At 40.1% G+C, this 19,590-nt stretch overlaps 1 protein-coding gene across 1 annotated transcript in view; it reads right to left on the reverse strand.

The window, feature by feature from the left end:
- The window catches only part of UBE2Q2 (ubiquitin conjugating enzyme E2 Q2), a 46,840-nt gene that overhangs the window by 9,860 nt on the left and 17,390 nt on the right, over positions 1–19,590 (reverse strand). Inside the window, exons 3-6 of the mRNA XM_066558636.1 lie at positions 14,529–14,633; positions 12,846–12,902; positions 10,664–10,804; positions 4,252–4,336 (exon numbers count right to left, since the gene is read on the reverse strand). Of these exons, the coding sequence (XP_066414733.1) occupies positions 4,252–4,336; positions 10,664–10,804; positions 12,846–12,902; positions 14,529–14,633 (388 nt within the window). The remainder of the gene's footprint in view (positions 1–4,251; positions 4,337–10,663; positions 10,805–12,845; positions 12,903–14,528; positions 14,634–19,590) is intronic.

The raw sequence follows: 19,590 nt of genomic DNA on the forward strand, positions 1-19,590 counted from the left end.
TTTCTGAGTGCCACTAACAAGTGGGTACTGCAGCCAAGAGCACAATTTCTCATTTTTCTATGTCTAGAATAAAAATGTAGGCCTGAACACATACTCACTGTGCTATCCACGTCCCTTTTAATCAGTAGCTACAGGGACACAGCATCTCTGTTTGAGGAGCAACCAAAGGAGCTATTAAGGCCTTTTTCCAATTCCCCAGATCCAAGGACACTATTTTCTGAACTGACCTTAGTGTAAGTCACAAACTGTAAGGATTTAAATTTGTACTGCTCTGATGTAATAACAAAAGAGTTGACATTCAGAACTCTGCTCATTGTCAACTCCCATTAATGACAAATCTATTCCACGATTGCATCCACAATATTTTCCTCCACCTGCATCCAAGTGGGAGCAAACAATACTTATTACAGAGAAGGCAGTAAGTTACAGTAAGGCTCCTGACACCGTGCTCAACAATGGAAGATCACAAGAGACTTTCTATGGGAACCCAGGGCATCCCTCTGGCTGTCCTGAGCAGCCAAGACCCCTGCCAGGGGGCACAGAGACCCTGGCACACAGCCCAAAACACCTGTGGGTTTGATTATGACCCGTGGAGCAAGTCACCAACCTTAGATGAAGATCTGCAAGCCACAACAGTTTAGGCAGAATAATAGTGAAGTTATCATGGGGTGAAAAAGCAGATTTTGGGGTTTTTGGTATGGAGGTTCAGGAGGCAAGATGGAGGGAACTGGGTGTGCCCAGCCTTTCTCCTTCTTCTTCTTGGCCTCCATCTTCTGCTGTGATGTTGGCACTTTTGGATTGGTTTAGAGTAGAAGCTCACTGTCTAACATAGGTGATGGGTATTGGGAAGTAACTGTAAACATTGTACAGGTAGTTTTTAGTATAAAGACATAACACCACCCTGGGGGCAGGCAGAGTGCCTCTGTCTGTCCTGCTGAGCTGACCTTGGCAGGACAGGAGAAAGAATTTTATAGATAAGATACAATAAACAACCTTGAGACTGAGAAATGAAGAGCCCTGACTCCTTCTTCAACCGCCGAGCTGGGCAAAGAGACTTTCTAACGAATCCCAGGGTCACTGTGAGCAGCTGGAGACCCTGACAACCTTCCAGCCCTTTGTCCACTCACTAAGCCTTCAGCCCCACTCCTGCCCTCCTCCCATCATCCTGAGCCTCCTGTTCTCAGCCACAGTTCCTGTCCCACTCCAGCTCCAAGGCCCAGACACTTTGCCAGCTTCCCCAGCAGGAAGAGCTGTACCCCCACGGGCTGTACTGCATCTACTGCAGGAGGGTTCTCAGAGACAGAACACCAGTGCAAGACACTCCAGCAGCCTCAGGCAGCCACGTTCTGAGCCAAACAGCATCTGTGTCTCCTCAGGAGCAGCAGCAAGGGGACCCCAGGGCTTGATACAGAAGCTACTTAACACCATCCAAAGCTGAGGGAGGGTGTTTGGGGTTTTCTGAATAATCAAGGGGATGTTACTTGGAAGGAATTTATGTGGTTTTTTTGTAATTTTGACAGTGAGAGAAAAAAGGTTCCTGTCAAAAATAATTTCAATAATAATTTAAAATAATTTAATAATTTAACTTACTAACAGCAGTTTTAAAATAAGGACAAGTCCTTAATTTAGGAAAGGAATCAAGGTAGGTTCCTCTTGCTAAATACAAGGTGGGGTGGGGTTTTTATTACTCAAAGGTGATCAAGTATAAAGAAACCCACAGAACCGTGAAGCAAGCAAAAAAGTAAGAAATTGAAATGTAGAAAGAAAAACAATTCATTTCAAAACAGAGGCAACATCTTACTTAGGGCAACATTACTATCTTAAAAAGTAAATCCCACAGAGTCCTTGGATAAAACCAGGGAATTGAGGTCCATATGAACTGTATCTGAATAAAACAGATGCTAAAAATATGAACAGAAAAGATTTCATTTAATGTCCCCAAATTCTTTGTTTCTTGCCCTCCTTTCCCAATCCCTTAAATTACATTAAGTCATTTGTGAATCTCCAATCTGATATGTGGAAATGAGATAATCTTGTTTTACAGGACTTATGGCTCCCATTATCTGAACACGCTAATGAAACTAATTCACAACAGAGTATCTTAATTTTCTGGAGTATTTTTTGCTTCTGTCAGCTCATAAGAAAATTATTTTCTGTTTCTTTAAGGACAATTCTTCCCCTAGATTTCCCAGGTAGATAAGCAACTTTGCTGTTGAGGGCAAGTTTGTAATCTTTTGCTTGAACTCCACCAGCACTGCTTCATTTGATAAAGGAAATTAATTTCTAAAATAGATACCACCTTGAATGCACAGCTAGAGTTGAGGCCACTGTCTTTTAATAGTACTTTTTTATAAAACAGTCCAAGAGAAAAGAAAAAAAATTAAAATACTATTGCTACAAGTATTATTCACTTCAGAACTCCCAGTGTTCTACAGTCAGTCCTAAAAATATTAACCTCATGAAAACTAAATAAAGTAATCCTTACCTAACAAAAAATCAGCCTTAGCCTTTCTGGCTTGTCTTACAAAGAAATGAAAACAGCATTAAATTACCTTGCAACAGTTACAAGAACCTGGGAGTTTCACAATGGTTCCCTTTGTGCACTAGTAGGAAGAAATTAAATTTAGGGTAAAATAGACCATGGGGCAAGTACTCTAACAAAAATGACATTAAAAAGCCAATTACCTGCCACAGCCTGTGCACATGGTGACAGTTACCTAACAAAAGGCAGAACTAGGCTATGAAAGCAGGAGTTTTGTGCACAGTAAAGAACCAAGAACATAAATTTACTCAAGGTCGAAGAATAAATGAAACCATAAGGAATTAATCCAGGCAGGTTTTATAACAAACAGCATCAATTTACTGGCACAATGTAATAAATGTGTCAGTAGGACGGTGTTTCAAAGCAGAATTGCCATCATCTTTGTAGTGTCAACCTCCACTTGACACTACTTCATTACCATGTTTTAGAGATCAACATGAGGCATCCAGCTGCAGGGTTTTTACATATTTCCAAAGTCATAAGCTCTAAGTTACTGCCCCCACCCTTTAGAACCTCATCCTTCTGTAGAGTTTAGCAAGATTTGCTCTTCCTCATAAGTCAGAGTACGCTTTCCTACACCAAGATCAGTCTTTTGCGACTCATTAAGTCTTGCTTATCTAAAGCCAAGAAATGGCATTATTGGAGAGTCTAAGCCCTCCCCTCAAACCACAGCCAGCCAGGGGCCCCTGGCTGACCCCAGTGGTACCACCACATGACTGAGCACCCCACAGCACTCTTCACAGTCTGGTTTGTTAGAGCCAGCCTTAGCTCTGACCACCAAAACAAACCCTGAAGGTCAAAACCGGGCAGTAAGGCATCCCCCATGACTTCACACAGACCTGCTTCCAGCTCCTCCCTAGACCCACTAATCCATCCCTTCCCAGACAGGGGTCATTGGGCCACACTGGCAAGCACTCAGTTGTAACAAAGCTAAAAGAAGGAGGCTGCATTGGATCAACACTAGGTCACCTCATCAAATTTATACCCCAGACATTTTACCACTGTCCCCAGCATGTCCACACATGAAACAATTGACCTAAAAGTTAAATATGACAAATCAAAACAGGAACCTATTGTCTCTTCACCTCTGTTCTTTTACACATGATTAAAATGGCATCATCAAGTGAGGTTTAAGTCCACTAGAAATAAATATGGACAGAAGTCCAGAAAAATGAGAATGTATTTAAGTTTATACTGACTCCCTAATTAGGCATTCCTCCTGTTCTCACCCTGGCCTGCACCAGGGTCTGACACCTGGCTACAGTGATGGAGTTTTCTATTTGACCTGGAGGAATACAACTTGCCCAAAATCCATGTAATTTCTATTTCTCATACAGTAACACTCAGGCAATTCAATTTGCTGAATCCTTTGCTGAGCTTATTCCTATAAGGAATAAATGCAACAGCCATCCACTACCTCAAGATAATCACTGCTCATTACTCAAACTAATTTAAAATACAAGCTTGTTTTCCACTGTAATTCACATCATTATTGCAAGGAATGTATGTTCTGACTTTTCTCCACAAATAAACTACTTTATGTAATAAGAGTATACATAATGTATCTATGTATTTTTACATATGTGCACACATAAACATGCACTTATATACAGACACAGGACAACAAAACACAGAGAAGTTAACAGCAAGTGTTTCCCAAGAGAATTCATTTAAAGTATATTTTAAAGAGGGAAATCTGAGGCATTTACCTGTTTTATAACTCTGTGATCTATATATATCCCTGAGTTCTTTCATAAGTCGATCTGAAGCCTGAACTGACCCAGAGACTGCACCCTGAAATAAACAAAAAAGACTCCAAATAAGTGAAAAGTAGTATTTACAAACAACTTTACATTACTAACTAGAAGGTATTAACAATATATTAATTTCTGTAGGAGAATTGGGTTTCTGAAAAGTTAAATATTCTGGTGAGCAAAGTCTACTCCAAAGAAACAAGGCCCTCCATCTAAAGAACATTAATATATACTACTAAATGCTGTAGGTGATACAAACTTTTAATCAAGGTACAACAGGCATTTTTCTGTAAAGGAGCTAAATCTTTGGCAATTTAATTTCCAAGATGGATGCACAGTACATCTCAGAGTGAAATATTTAATTTTACATCCTGCTTTTACACACTGAGAAGAAAAGTAAGCCTAATCCTGAGAGTGAGCTTCTACACATAAGGTATTATTGCTTTCTCAGAGGTATATTTTTATTTGGTCATTGAAAAAGGTCCAGGAGTTGGTAAGTATCCACTCTAGAACAGCAGCTTCCTGAGGAATAAGACCAAGCAGTGAATTTAGAAAACGTGGAACAAAAGCAATATTTATTGCAATTGAGTGAAAAAAAATCAACATCTACACAGAGGAAGACAAAGGTATGTAAACCTTAAAATACAAAATATTTCTTGTGACTTGTCATAGTTCTTGTGATTTATGCAACTATGGCAAAATCTGTTCTGTTCTTTTAGAGTTCAGCTCTGTACTTCTCAGCACCTCAAAGTGAGAGAAACTCAAACCAATTTTCCTATGTTATGTGATTACTCTGCTTATATATCCCACCCAAAATACCACTTCAGGTTCAAGAGTTTTGAAAAACAGAGAGATAAAAGTTAGCATTATAAGATTTAAAATACAGAATAGGAACAAGGACTCCAAATGAGCTAAGGTAGTTACCACCCCAAACCCTGGCCCTGTGGCACTTGGGCTTTCACCATCAGTCTGTTTCCAAAAGGCAGATTATTCCATTATTATTCCACTGGACCTTTGCAGTTCCCTTCTGCTCCTGTTCTTCAGTCACTGTCACTGAAATACAGGCTAACATATGGAGCTCATAAGCATGGCTGGGGGGAGAAACCATGACAAAAAAGAAAACTGCCCCACTACCAAATAAAAAAGACCCACCTAGGATAATTCAGCCTGTCTCTATCAAGTACTAAATAAGTAAGTTGATGAGGCTGCTTTTTTACTCCATCTAAAAATTCAAAGATTCTTATTTTTTTCAGTTTCCTTCCAGACACTATGAACACCTATAAACATATCCTTTTTGGACACAAGTGTCAGAAAACTATTTCTGGAAGAACATGAAGCAGCTGTGATCATTACCTAATACCCAAAACATCCTCCCTGTTTGCCTGAAGTCCACAGTGATGTTTTATATTCTACAAGGTCTTAATTGTAAAACCAAATTATTTCTTAATAAAAATTAAGTATCAGTAACAGTTACTTGATGGTAAAGCCTCCATATAGTCCTGTCTTCTCTGTCCAATAATATCAAATAATACACTTAGCTTCACACTAGAATCTGTAGACTTTTCTTTCAAGGCTATTCATTTTCATACACCTTTGGATTTAATTATGCAGATTTCTGAAATTCCACTAGTTTTTCTTAACAGACCGGTATGAAGGATGAACCTTGTTATTAAACATGCAAATAACAGGCATCTCCTTTCATCTGATAAAACAAAAGCTACATACAAACAAGGCTTCAGACAAATTAATTTCTCTACTTACTCTGCTCCTCTCTATGGAGCAGTTTCAGACAAAGAAGGGATTTCTCAAACATCAAGTACATGAAATTTCATGGAAAAATGTTGTTTATATGCAATATCTGCATATTACTACTATCTACAGATTAGCTGAAAAGGAAGCATTACACTTAACCAGTTAACACAGCAGTGTTCATCACCATTCTTTGTATAGTTGCTGTGCTTTGTGAGCATTAACATTAGGACTCCTCAATATGTTGAGTCTGTAGGAAAGACATTTCATAGACAAGTGTCAAGACTTTGGTTTTCTTCTGAGCAGAGCTGTGCAGATTCTTGCCCCTTCCACTGTACTTCTTACTAAAAGAAGGAATTTTCATACACTTTACAGATTGTCAACCTATAAATACAGGCAATTTAAGAACAAGTTAGATGGTCAAAGACATCCTGTGGAAAACTACGTCTCTCTTTGCATCTCTATTTTCATCCAATTAAACTACTGAATTTCTATATATATAATGTTGGAAGTTCATCTTGGCAAATGAAAATTTAAGTATCTTCTGTACTGGAGACATTTAAAAACCAAAGCTTAACACACCCACATCCCCCTGACTTCCATTATAACAGCTGATAAATGAGGTGGTATTAAAGGAGTTGGCTGTAGTGTGTGTAAGCAAGCCTCAGCACACTCTGTCTTTGTCTTCACCCTTTTTCCCCCAAGGGTTTCTGGTTGGGCTGCTCACCCCTTATATAGCAGCAGTAAATGTAGTTACACTTGCTGCTCTAAAGAATCCGTGGACTGTAAACCAGTAATCTACAATCAGGAGAAAGAGGATAGCAAGCTTAACTTAAGGAGTTTAGCACAGGGGCTTTTTTTATGTGCTCTGAACTATCCTTGGAGGAACTTGAAGAGGAAGGTAACAGCTAAACCTGATGGGAAGCCTAATGGCAAACACCAGTGCTCTGAAGCACGTCTTTATTCTGGTGTCACTTGTGGGTTTTGGAGCCTCTGTAAAATGCAGTTTAGAAGAGAGCACGACTTGCATCCCACCACTGCACCACACAGAGCATCGAGGTCAGTTTTGACTACAGTGATACTAAAATTAAAAACTTTTTCCATAACTCAGTACACGTAAGTTATAATTTCAAAGACTGAACCCAGATATAAATAACATTATCCTTCTGGAAAAGTGGGACTTGACACTCCAAGGGAGATAAAGTTCCCATTTCTCAAATTGTGACAGTAAGATTTATAGTTGCAACTGCCTCAGACGTAAGCGGTCAATCATGGGATCTGATGGGTATCTGTCACATGGGGCTGATGCCAAGAGCAGGAAGGCAAAGCCATTTTATCTGAAGTAGTTAAATGAGCTGCAGGACCAGACCCAAGTGATTCTTTTTCCCAATAAGTAATCAAATAGGCACAAAAAGTCTCACTTAATCATCCCATCCTGTACTATGTTGTGGCTCTCCAGAACAATGAGCAGGTAAGCTGGAGAAATCCCTGCTGCAAGAGGCACACATCTATGCTGACAACACGCCAGCTGCTGAGAGCTGCACATAACAGAAAGGCCTGATGCAGGAATTCTCCCAGCCAAAACTGCTGGACATGAAAAATATTCATGAGATGCACCACTACAGGCCTGTCCTGCTCTCAAACTCTTCCCCCCAAGGATGAGCCACTGTTGGAAACAGGAACCTCGTGGTGCAGTCACACCAGCACTTGCCATTGCCCTGCTGTACTAAGGCCACAGAGACATCAGGGGCTCCTTTTCCCCTTCCAACCCTCAAAATGCACCCACAGCCTGCTCTCCCCCCTCAAGTTATAGGGGATAGGAGGTGCAGCTCGCTGCAGTTTTTTATCCAATGATCTGAGTGTTTTCTGTCTGATCACAAAAATACTGTGAACACATCAGAACACTACAGGAAACCTCTTCACTCAATAAATTTCAGAAGATTTAGCCACAAGACCAAAAATCACCTGCTGAAACAAAACAGGAAAACTTCTCCAAGATAATAAACTGAAATCTAAAGTAACTCAAAAAGAGCTAAAGAACATAAGTTCCATTTGTTACTGAACTTTCCCTATATTTGTGCAGAAGCACAATCATTCCTAGAAGTTAAAGTAGTTTCATACTTCCTTCAAGGATTAGACTAAAAATAGAAATGACACCTCAGATTTCATAAAATCTGAAGATGAAAGTACAGACATTGGAGACTTCTAAAGGGAAGTGCTTAAACTCCTCAGCATGAAACAGGAAAAGCTAATAGCATAATCTAAATAAGAAAGGCATTAGTCTCTGAAATGACTATGTGGGGAGAGACCTCTGAAAAGCAAGCAGCAGCAAGTTGTTAAATATTTGAAGTTAATGATTCCAGTTCAAAGACCTATTTAACTACAGGTAAGCAAGTGGTTCTTTAAAGTTATTACAATTTTAAGAGGAGGATTAATTCTTGCTCCAAGTTACATACTGTACCAAAAGCCAAATTTATTTCCTGATGCCAGCAAGAAGAATAGGATTAAGGATACTGCCAAAGACAGAACTCATTTACAAAATTAGTAAATACACATTCTTAACTTGTACAACACACATAAACACTAAAAACTCCTATGACAACATCTTAAAAAGCAGAAAAATGTCATTAACCTATGAGGAATAAATGACAATGGGAGTGCATGCACTGCTTTCCCATGAACAAGCCTTGAGCATGATCTGTAACTCCAGCCTGCACTGCAGCCAAGGGAGAGAGGACAGCCCATGGACTTGGGCCAAAGAACATGGAAAGGAAATGAAAAGTCTTCTGGCTGCACTGGGCACCAGTCAAAGCCCTGGTTTATGCTGCACATTCCCTTTTCCAACAAGCAGCATGTAAATGGCATGGGTTTGTTTTACTGGCCTCTGCTGAGGAAACAAAGTATCCCAAAGGGCTAAAAAACCACACTAGTTTAGCCACTGCATTTAGGTTTGTCAAACTCATAGTGTCCTCTAAGAAACCCAGCTGTGGGGGCTGTACAGATTTAAATTTTGCTTTGTGTTAGGACACTCAGCAAACAACTGCTCTTAGAGCATGGTTAACACATTCTATCAGAAGCCCCCTGTTTTGGCAGCATGGAGGACCAATAAAGTGCTGCTGGGATAGCTCTTTCCTAGGTCAGTAGCACAGCTACAGCTTTTGGTTCTCCAGCACCTAGGAGTAAACTTCCACAAGTCCTTGGAGAAATTATTTCAGCAGCACAGCTATTTCTGGTGACCCACAAAAATACCACAGTTCCTCAGCAGCAGTTGAATACCCTGTTCCCTGCACTCAGCTGACCTTGTTTATGCACCAGCATCAACGAGAGTGTCCTGGCATGAGAAACAGCTATTATGTAAGTTGAATCTGCTGTTGTCAAACAGAAAACCAGCAGTGTTCATTGCAGCTCCACTAAATGTGGAGGGAAAAAGCAAAAGGAAAGGCAGTATTGGCCAAATAGGAAAAGAATAGATAGCAAAAGAAAATCTGCCAGTTTTAAGAGGCTTTCTGCACCAAGGAAGAATGCTGACACCACAAAAACCTTTTTTCTGTTCTGCCACATTTTAGATGATTGTAAAGCAGGCCATGCCTTTCAGGATGCAAGAGGTTATATTTTCTTTAACAACTAAAGACTCCTTAGTATTAGGAGTTTGAGTTATACACACAGAAACACACAAAACCTCACTAGGCATCGTCTCAAACTGTGAACATTCAAGTTTAAACAAAACCAGTAAGTGACTGTTGTGCTTATGGTTACTCAAGTCTCAAAACAGGACTTGACTATACAGCCAAAGCAGTTTGGGACCTGATGTTTACCTGCTTTTAAACCCTGAAATGCCAATCAGGTTTAGGTGTGAAAATTTTAAAATCCTGTGGATGAAGCAGATCACAAACAGAGGTATTAAATTTCATGTTTTATACTTTATAAGCCTCTATGAAACAAAAGCTTTGATTTCTTTGGGAGTCAGGGTAAATAAAATTAAGGTTGTATGACATCATCACACCCTCCTACATGCACCTCTGAGAAGTAGAAGCCTCTCTGGAGCCTGGCACTTGGGACAGAACGTTTCTAAGCCTCTGGAGAACAAGCACCTTTTCTACAACTGCCTGCTGGTAAGATCACTCAGAAAACTGACAACAAAGCTGCAGAGCTGCTGAAGGCCCTTGACTTTATGCATGGCAATAAAAAAACTGCACAACAATCCACCACCCTTCAGTAACTTCCAGGTGGCACAGCTATTACTTAAAAATAAACTCATGCATAAAATTGATTTAAAGCACAGGTTTGCCAAGTATTTTAAGTCACCCGTGACTTTTAACACAGGCAATTTTAATTATGGCTTTAGTTTTTTACTTAAATAAGGGTTCAGCAACAAAAGTCAAGCTCAAAGCCTGGAGGCATTCTGCTGATTCTGCAAGGAGAGCTAATGCTTGTAACAAAGGCACCAAGCAAGAAATAGAGGGATAACCCATGGGTACCTCTGGAGATGAGCAGGTAAACAGTCAGCTACAGGTTAATTTATGTCTAGGTGTATAGGAGTGGGCTTTCTTTGCAGAAAACCATCTCTGTTTCAAAGTCAGAAGTATTGCAAAGAAGAAGCATGGAATCATTAACTCACATTTAAGTGATCTTGCCTTTGATTTTTTCTGATTTTTTCTAAGATTGCAAGGTTCTCTTTTTCAATGCCTTCATCCTCAGATTTCTTCCCATCAACTGGTTCCTCCTCCTTCATATCATAGTGATCCAGATCTTCAATGTCCTATGAAAGAGAGAGAGAAGTTAACTGTAAATAACTGTCCTGTGCTCTTCATTCAATGAAACCCTCTCCAAAGGCATGTGGGATAAAGTCACATACTGCACAGCACTACAGATTTGTGATTGTTGGATGCCATTTCTATTTTGTTCTAACTTCACCCTCAGCCAACATAACCACTGGAAATAAAGGGAACCTTCATAATAGAAATGAAACCCAAATTCACAACACATTTCTGGTCACAGAAACAAGTACTGCCTCTGCAAGAAGATAAGACTGTAGAGAATTAGCTCACTGAAGTGGGCAGCAAACTGGACTAGAGAATCCAAAAGTACCCCAAGGTAGGGTGGCTCCAAGATGTTTCTAAAAGGCCCTTTTGCAATTAGAATCCTAGCTATATTGCACTTCTCACAAGCTGTGATTAACCTGTCTGGCAGGGCTACAACAACCCTTCAAGAAAGTTAAATATTAGAAAACTATGTGTACTTTATTCAAGGCTAACATTTCAGCTAGAGATTAGATAAAGTAATTTTGGAATCAGGACATAAGACAAAATTCTGTGGTCAAGCATTCTGATCACCCAAGCCAACACTTCAGTTCTACGTTCTAGACCAAGGCACTAAAACCCCTCCACTCTGTATCCTGAGATGGGCTTATCTTTGTGGCAGAGAAGCATTCTGAGCTTCAGACAATTGCCTGAAGGTGACTCAAATGCTGCCTGTGGAGAGGAGGGGAAGCATGTAAATACCTTGACACGAGAAGGGAAGCACTGCAGCAGCCACACCAGCAGATTCTGGTTACACAACTACCAGATACACTCCAGTATGCAGAGCTCTGGCACACCTGGGGCTGCTCTCCATGCACAATCAGTTTGCATGGCAGAAAAACCCACATTCAAAGATGTCCTATGTAACAGGAAATGCACCTGGGTGCATCTGATAACTCTGTTTCCTTCAGCTGTAACAGACTTCAGACTGAGTATTCTTCAAAATGCTCATGTTTCTCCAATGACAGAGCTGAGGAATTGAAAACTGCTTCTCCATCTAGAACTTGGACTAGATTACAGGTTACAGATATCACTGCCACACACAATGCCCCCTGACAGCTGATAAATAATGGCAGACCATTTCTCTTTTTTACAAAGTAACCCAAACAGAATGCAAAAGGCTACTCTAGCAGTCTGCAAGCAACCAGAGCCTTGTGCCAGCAGGACATGGGACACAGCACCTTTAAGGAAAAACACAAGCTCCAGCAAACGTAGTCTGGATCAGGCTAAATATGGCATAAGAAAGGCTGCTACAAATTAATTTAAGAACTCAGTAGCATTGATATTTTCTATAGGAAGATCATTTATTCAGAGAGAGTTGTTCATTCTTACTAAACCTTAAATATCTAAATCTGAAGAAGTCAGAACAGTTCTACTATAATAAGGCAGTCTATAGTAGTGTAGAAAGCAAGAATCTCAGAGCTATTCTACAATGCAGCAGATGCAAGCAAAAAGGGTGATTCTTACAACTAAAAAGCTCATTAAAGAGAGCACCATGTTGCCAGAGATGGACATAAAAGTTTAGTGTGTCTGCTTCGATGTCCTTCCAGTCCCTTCAATTTATTACAGTCAAAAACTAGTTCACCCATTTAATGAGTCAGCAAACTGATTTACTCTTAGCAAGTCTGCTTCAGTCTGGGAGGCACTTCCAACTATATCAGAGCCAGTTCACATGCTGCTTGAAATAGGAGTTAACAATGCAAAAACTTACTGATTTGGCACACAATGTTATGTATTGTCTGACTAAAGCACAAACAGATGTCCAATTCTCTGTATCCAAGTACCTCACAGCTGAGATCTAGGTTTAAGAAGAAAATTTCACTAGGTTTCTGGTTGAAGGGAAAGCTGACATTCAGGTAAACATCCAAATTTTAATTATCTTTTCTGTTGAACTCCAGGGAGGTTACATGTTACAGTTTGGTTTAATTATTAGCCAGACATTGCAAGGCAAAATGACAAAATTCTACTAGATTAGGAAAACAATCTCATATATAGACATACTTCACCCATATCATCTTCCTCCTCCTCCTCTGATGTAACTTCTTCTGTTGTTCCATTCTGCAATACAACAATGAAAGGTCTGCATAAATTTTGCATACTTTCCTTGCTTTCAAAATCAGCAAGTCTACTCTCAAAGAGAAGCAGTAAATGCAAAAGTTACATGTCAAACTTCCGTCCTTTGCAGATAAGGGTAAGATGCATAAAGATGATTTCCTGGTATATGACACTGAAGAGACTTTTTCACGAAGCAAAAATAAATCGAATGTCTCAATTAATTCCAATTAAGTTGTAAGTAGAAGCTTTAAATTCAGATAAGGAACATCCTATTCTGAACACTGTCAAATGCAACAAACACATCAAGTGGGTTACAACCCACCATCCCTTAAGCATGAAATCAGATCATGGCTCTGACTAGAATCTATCTACAAGCTACACCCCTAGAAAGAAAAAACTCAATCAACTTTAGACCTCCAGAACCTAATGGATTCTTTTTCTCACTACCTGGAACTGCCATGCAGCCACTAGTATCATCATGTAGCCATTGCTATTAGCCTGTTTGAGGAAATAGCAAAACAATGCACTGAGTTAATTTTTATGACTCTCTTTCAGGATACCACTCCAAGCTCAGGAACTCTGAGCTGCAGAAATACTCAGGAGTATTCTGATATGCTTGTCCTCTGCTCACTCTTCCTTTGCCAAAGTAATGACACTGCTCTAGACAATATATGGGAGCAGATATGTCTTTGGTCAGAGTTACTAAGACCCCTCTTATTTCACTTGAAATTGTCTGACATTTCTGGCTAAGAAACCTTCCATGAGTTTGTTTTTGAATTTCACAGCACATGTGAGACCCCTCACAAAGCTACACCCTAATAGCACAGCCCATTGCCTTACAGCTGCACTGCTGAGTGGGTGGCTCAGAAAAAGGACCTACCTATAGGATTACAATGTGACCAAAAATTAAGCAAGTTATTTGTCATTACTATAGCACTGTCACCACAGGAAAGCATCTGTTAATCTAAAGGAGTATTTTAGCAATCATGTCATCTTAATGTGTATAAACAAAAGAAGATCCCATAATCTTATTAAAAAACAGAAAAGAACAGCTACTGTCAGTTACCAGTTCTGTTTTCAACACAATACAAAACATTTTGGTTAAGAAGACCACCTCAGGCCTTCACAATCCTTAATTTTTCAAGTGCACAAGAAATAAGCAAGGTACCTCCCTACCCAAAGTAACATATGGCCTTGATATCCCATGTCTCTGCAAGGGACTGAAGAAGGAAAACATCAACAGTAGTTCATCCAATTGCACACTGTGAAACACATACTCTTCCACAAAGAGCCAAATATTTCAGAAAAAGTAACTTTGGGAAGCACTCCAAGTGCACAGAGATTGGCTTGAATAGTGTTAAGGAGGGAATTAAACTTGACAGCACTGGTATCACATACACACCTTGCAGTGATACAGAAACTTCAAAGGGAACTGGGTAATATTATCACACCATTAGTAAATGGATTTTGTAAATAAAATTCAGATTGAAGACACCGTAATGCAAAAGTGCTTCGTATCTCAGTTCTGGTTTACACAAGGTTCAATCTTTCCCATTATCTTATTTCTTGGAGTTAAAAAAACAATTCCTTTATTGGCATAAGAAGGTGTCCAAAGCTTTTTTGATTTACCTGTCCAGCTGGCAATGGCTGATCTAACATTTCAACATCTGGATGCTGAGGAAGATTATATAATCTGCAGAGGTCACATATTAATCGCTTCAGCTGCTGAAGAAGCTAAAAACAACAAAAACACATGGTTAAGTTCATTTAAACCAAAGCACAGAGAAATATATTTCGAATTTTCTTCACACATTGATATTGAACTTGAAGTCAGTGTACAGCATTTAACTCTGCTAAGGCTGGAATAAAATATCTTCTGCAATCTTTGTAGTAAAGTCCCCACAACAGAAACTCAAGGACATGGCAAGTTAGCAATGACTCCCATTCATCTTCCTATGTATAAGAAGAAAGCCATGAGCAGAAAAAACATTTTTGGTCTGACAGCATCATCTATTCCAAGCATAGGTGTCTGAGCCACACATCACTATGGAATAAGCAAATGGTCACATTCCATGAGATAAAATAGCCTATTCCCATTTCCCAGCTTAAATAACCAAGGAGGAACAGTCTGGTTTTCCATGCCCTGAATTCCTTCACAGGGCACACCAGTGAGGCAGCAGAAGCAAGACCAACCCTGTCCAAGTCCCAGGAGCCAGGAGGGCTCTGAGCTGGAGCCCAGGCACTCTGCTTGCTGTATCTTGTGTCAGGGTGAGGCACAATCTGTTACTATCTCTGATTTGTGTTTCCAGCCTGTTCCACTGATTGTGCTCTGTTAACTGCAAACTATGCACCACCTCACACTCACTAATGTAAGGCAGAAAAAAACATTAAGTTTGCTCTTTGATCATCACACTAATGAAGATGATTTCTACAGCTCTTCACTTTCTGTAGGCAGCCTCAGATTCCTAGCTAAGGCCAAGATATAAAGATTATACTACTGCATTTCCTACCTTTCCAAGGTCTTTGCACAGCTATGTCAGGAAAACAAAAAAAAGGACTGCAAAATCTATTTGTAAAAGGGTCAACATCTCATCAGTTGCAAAATACTAACCTAGATGAAGCTTGCAGAAATCATACATCCATTTATGGACTTTTCTTCCCAAAACCAAGGAGAATTTGTCCTGCCACTTGTCGAGGGCAGCATGCAAGACAGGCATTTCTGCACACACACTCCAAAATACTTGTCTAAAGCCTTGCCATTGGCCAGTTTAAATGCTCTCACCTTACCTCACTGGAAGTGAAAAATTCAGTCTGTCCAGGGTTAAGAGCTCATTTCCAAGCCCTAATCACTAGCAGTGACAGGAAAATGTTGCCCTTATGCTATCTGAAAGCTTCAGTGCTTTTCCCTTCTGCAGCAGAATTCAACATTGTGCTCCATAGGAATGTTATTTATCCATCTGAGGCCATGAACTGAGGTACCAGCCTGCATTAGAACACTATCACACCAATGCTTCTGCATCATTCATGATAGTCAACCCAACCCCAAAATAAAGCAGATAATCAACCTAACTGAGAAATAAAGCAGGTATCACCTAAAGGACTGAGGCACCAGCACCACATTTCTTAGGGGTATATCCATGAGACACGATAGGTTTTGGCAAAAACCCTTCTTGTAACAATCACATTTCTCATCAGCACCAAGACTCTACACTCGTTGGAAGCTTCTCAGGTATCCAGAACATAATGAAATTGTTTAGCAGACAGGAATCAGGTTAATGAATCAAAAAGTTGGTTGCCAGATAGAACCACAGGTCTTAGAACTATTATTTTCAGTAAGTGCAAGATACTTAGAATTGCACTGCTATACATTTTGTTGAGAAACTTTGTCTCTGCACAAACATTGCCTCATGGAGAGCTGGAGCATAAACCATACAATTCCAGGAGCTGTAACTTTTCTCACAGAGCCAATAATTTGTTTAAATCTTCTATGAATCATACAAAAATAAATCTAAGCAGTGAGGGAAGACTGCCACCATTGGGCTGGTCAATTAGCACTGCCCTGGAAAAGCAGATGAATAGGGTATTAGATGTGCCTTGACAGAGAAACAGTAAGGACTGGAGAGTTAAGAACTGCTGCCCTGCTTCCTTCAGTCCCCCTCCTCCCCACAAATAGTCCTGTCAGCTGAACTGGAATTCAGAAGGGATTTCTGCAGCCAGGACCTACCACACTGTGAGCTTCCCTTGCTTCTGAGCACAGCACCACAAGCAAGGAACAGGAGCACCCTCAAAACAACAAGGTGCTGGCACAGCCTGGGCTGAGTTACAGCTGTGCCTGACAAGGGCCTCCAACAGCTCTTCACCACCTCATTTCCACTGCACCACAGATCACTCTGCTCTGTGGCACTTATCAGCCTTGTGGTAGATCAGTTCTGGTGTGCTTCAGCACACAAGCACATTTCATCATGAAGGGGAAGGCAGAGACCTGCTGAGAGCAGGGATCCCCTTCCCTGGCAGGATTCTACACTGCAGGGTTACCTTAATGCAACTCATACTGCAGTTCATTTTTATAGATCAGCTGCTTTATTTGCAATCAGTGTCTACAATTTGCAAAGGCGGTGGCAGAGCAAGAAGCTGATCCTGTCTGTACAACCTTTCCACCCTTTTTCCTTATTGCTACATTTTTCCTCCACAGGAATTAATTTAATACCATTGACCTTTCTGCCATGGGTCACTCACCATCACTGTTATCCCTTATCCTCTGCTCATCTGTATGAAAAATCACAGGGTAATTTGAGCTGAAAGTCACGTCTGGAAGACATCTGATCCAGCCCTGTGCTCTAAGCAAGATTTGGTATGTGTTGGTATGTACATGAACAGACTATCAAAAGGGAGAGCAGATTTCTGTCATGTATTAATAATTTAAATGTATTTCCAGGGTAACTTCACAGGCTTGACTACTGTAAAATGAATGCTTAACACACACACTTGGAGGCTACTACAGAAAAGTGAGCTATCAGCACACCAGGAGGTGCCCTGGAATACAAACAGCCTAGAGCACAGAGTAAACAGTAACCAGAGCTCCTAACCCACAGGGTAAAGGAGTGATGTGAATAGCCTGCAGAAAGGAAACCCTCAAGTGACCAAACACAACACACTTCTAAATTTGTTAAAATGATTATAATTAGTATCAAAATAACAAAAAATACACCATTAGAATACACAGCCTCTATAATTTTTAATGCTTCAGGAGTTCTGAGAAGTTGGTGGTTCTTTTGGACACAATAATGCTGGTTCAGAACACAAACACCTCTTGGAACTGTGTTTCCTATCTTAATGTCCTGCACATTTGAAAACAGTTTAAAACAATTTTTTCTGAAAAATTCCTAGCCCACACTAGGAAGCTTTTTTATGTATGAAGATTTCTTCCTAATGTAGTATGAAAGCATTAACAATTTTAGGATACCTTTGATGGTATTAATATCCTGCTGGGCTCACTATGAAACATCCTGTTTCCTGATTACGAAGAAAAATGAATTTAAGAAGTACAGTTTAAGCATAAAAAGACTTCATTATTCTGTGTGTCTCTACCTACACCCACAATATCTATATAAAAATAAATGCATCAATAAATCTTAGCCTACCACTGAGAAAGTGCTGAAGAAGGATACAAATGGGAACAGAGGGAAGCAGTAATTGTCACTTGGAGTATGGCCACTACTGGGTTATCAGGTGCCAGTGACAGTACCTGGCCTGGCCTCCCCCACACTCTGCAGCCTTGGGCAGCTTCAGACCAAAGCAAAGCTGATTCCTGCATTTTGTCTCCTCCACTCCCACTGCAGAAATAGCTGCTGCCACACTGGGAGTTTGCAGGAGACATTCTTCCCTGAAATGCCTCCATGTGGGACTGAATCTAAAATATTAGCACAGAAGCAGTGTATTTCAAGACAGCAGCTTACCCAAGCTGTAAACATACTTATGCCAGGAATTGTGTACTTACTTTTGACATCTTTCATGCAAATGTAAGGTCTAGAGTGTGAGAATTAAAGCTGCCTCTCTGAATTTCAGCCCATTTCCCTATTCTCTTTAAAAAGCAAACCTCTAAATAGTGTAGAGTTATAGTTAACATCTCATGAAATAAGGTTTGAGGCTTCAGACTCACATCATGTAACTTCCATCATATTAAACAGAACAAGGGAAATCACAGTAAGATTTCTCTTTTGCATAGCACAGCCACTAGAAGGCAGATGGCAGTTCCACACTTAGGAAATCTAAAGCATGGCTGATTTTCAGAAGGAAATTCAGGAGACACCAGGGGCTGAAAGAACTCTGTAGCCTCTTCATCTGCTGACTGAAACTTGCCTGACATTGACAACCAAGCAGCTAAGCTGCCCAAACCTGAGGATATCCCTGCTGATCACATTCTTAATCATCTTTCAACATTTTTAGTGTTTGGATGAATTTTCATAGTAAAAGCAACATGCTGGTGCAAGGTAATTAGCACAGTTTCAGACCCACAGAAGATTTTCCAGGAAACACATGTAGGATTTCAACATCATAAATCAGTTTTTGTGTTACCATGTCAAATGACAAGGCTTCCACATGTCAAACATTTATGCCTGAAGAGCATATTCTTCAGTTTCCCAAGAGCTGACACCTGTCCCATATTACAAAGCAGGTAGAAAGGGCAGTAGAATACCAAAGGCTAAAGCAGGGTACATGTGCTAGCACTGCTTTTAGCACAGCTGAGCTCCTGCAAGAGTCCTATGCCTTCTTCCATTCAAAATTTGACTGCTCCAGTAACTCTGAGTTTAGAGCAACATGGCACTAATGATCCTTTACCTGCAGTAAATTAAATGAAAGGTAGTTTGAAACATTCTAGATTATTCTAAATTAAACTAAGTGAATTTTTATGAGACTGTGATAAATTAGAAGCCTTTGGATTTGTACTCCTCTATCCCTTCTTTGCTGCAAAAAGTCTCTGTGTGAGTGCTCCATGCCATTGAAAGGGAGGGAGTTCTATGGGGAAGAGTTGAAGGGGAAAAAAAAAAACCAAATTAAAAAGTCACAAGCCATGTCTTTGGAGCAAAAAAAGAAATCAGATTTTGTAGTGCAAGTATTTGTCTCCTCAGCCACTCCCATCTGCCTTCACCTTGGCACAGCACTAAGCAGGGTGGATTCCTGAGAAACCAAT

The sequence above is a fragment of the Molothrus aeneus genome, chromosome 13 (genome assembly GCF_037042795.1).
Source record: "Molothrus aeneus isolate 106 chromosome 13, BPBGC_Maene_1.0, whole genome shotgun sequence".
Lineage (NCBI taxonomy): Eukaryota > Metazoa > Chordata > Aves > Passeriformes > Icteridae > Molothrus > Molothrus aeneus.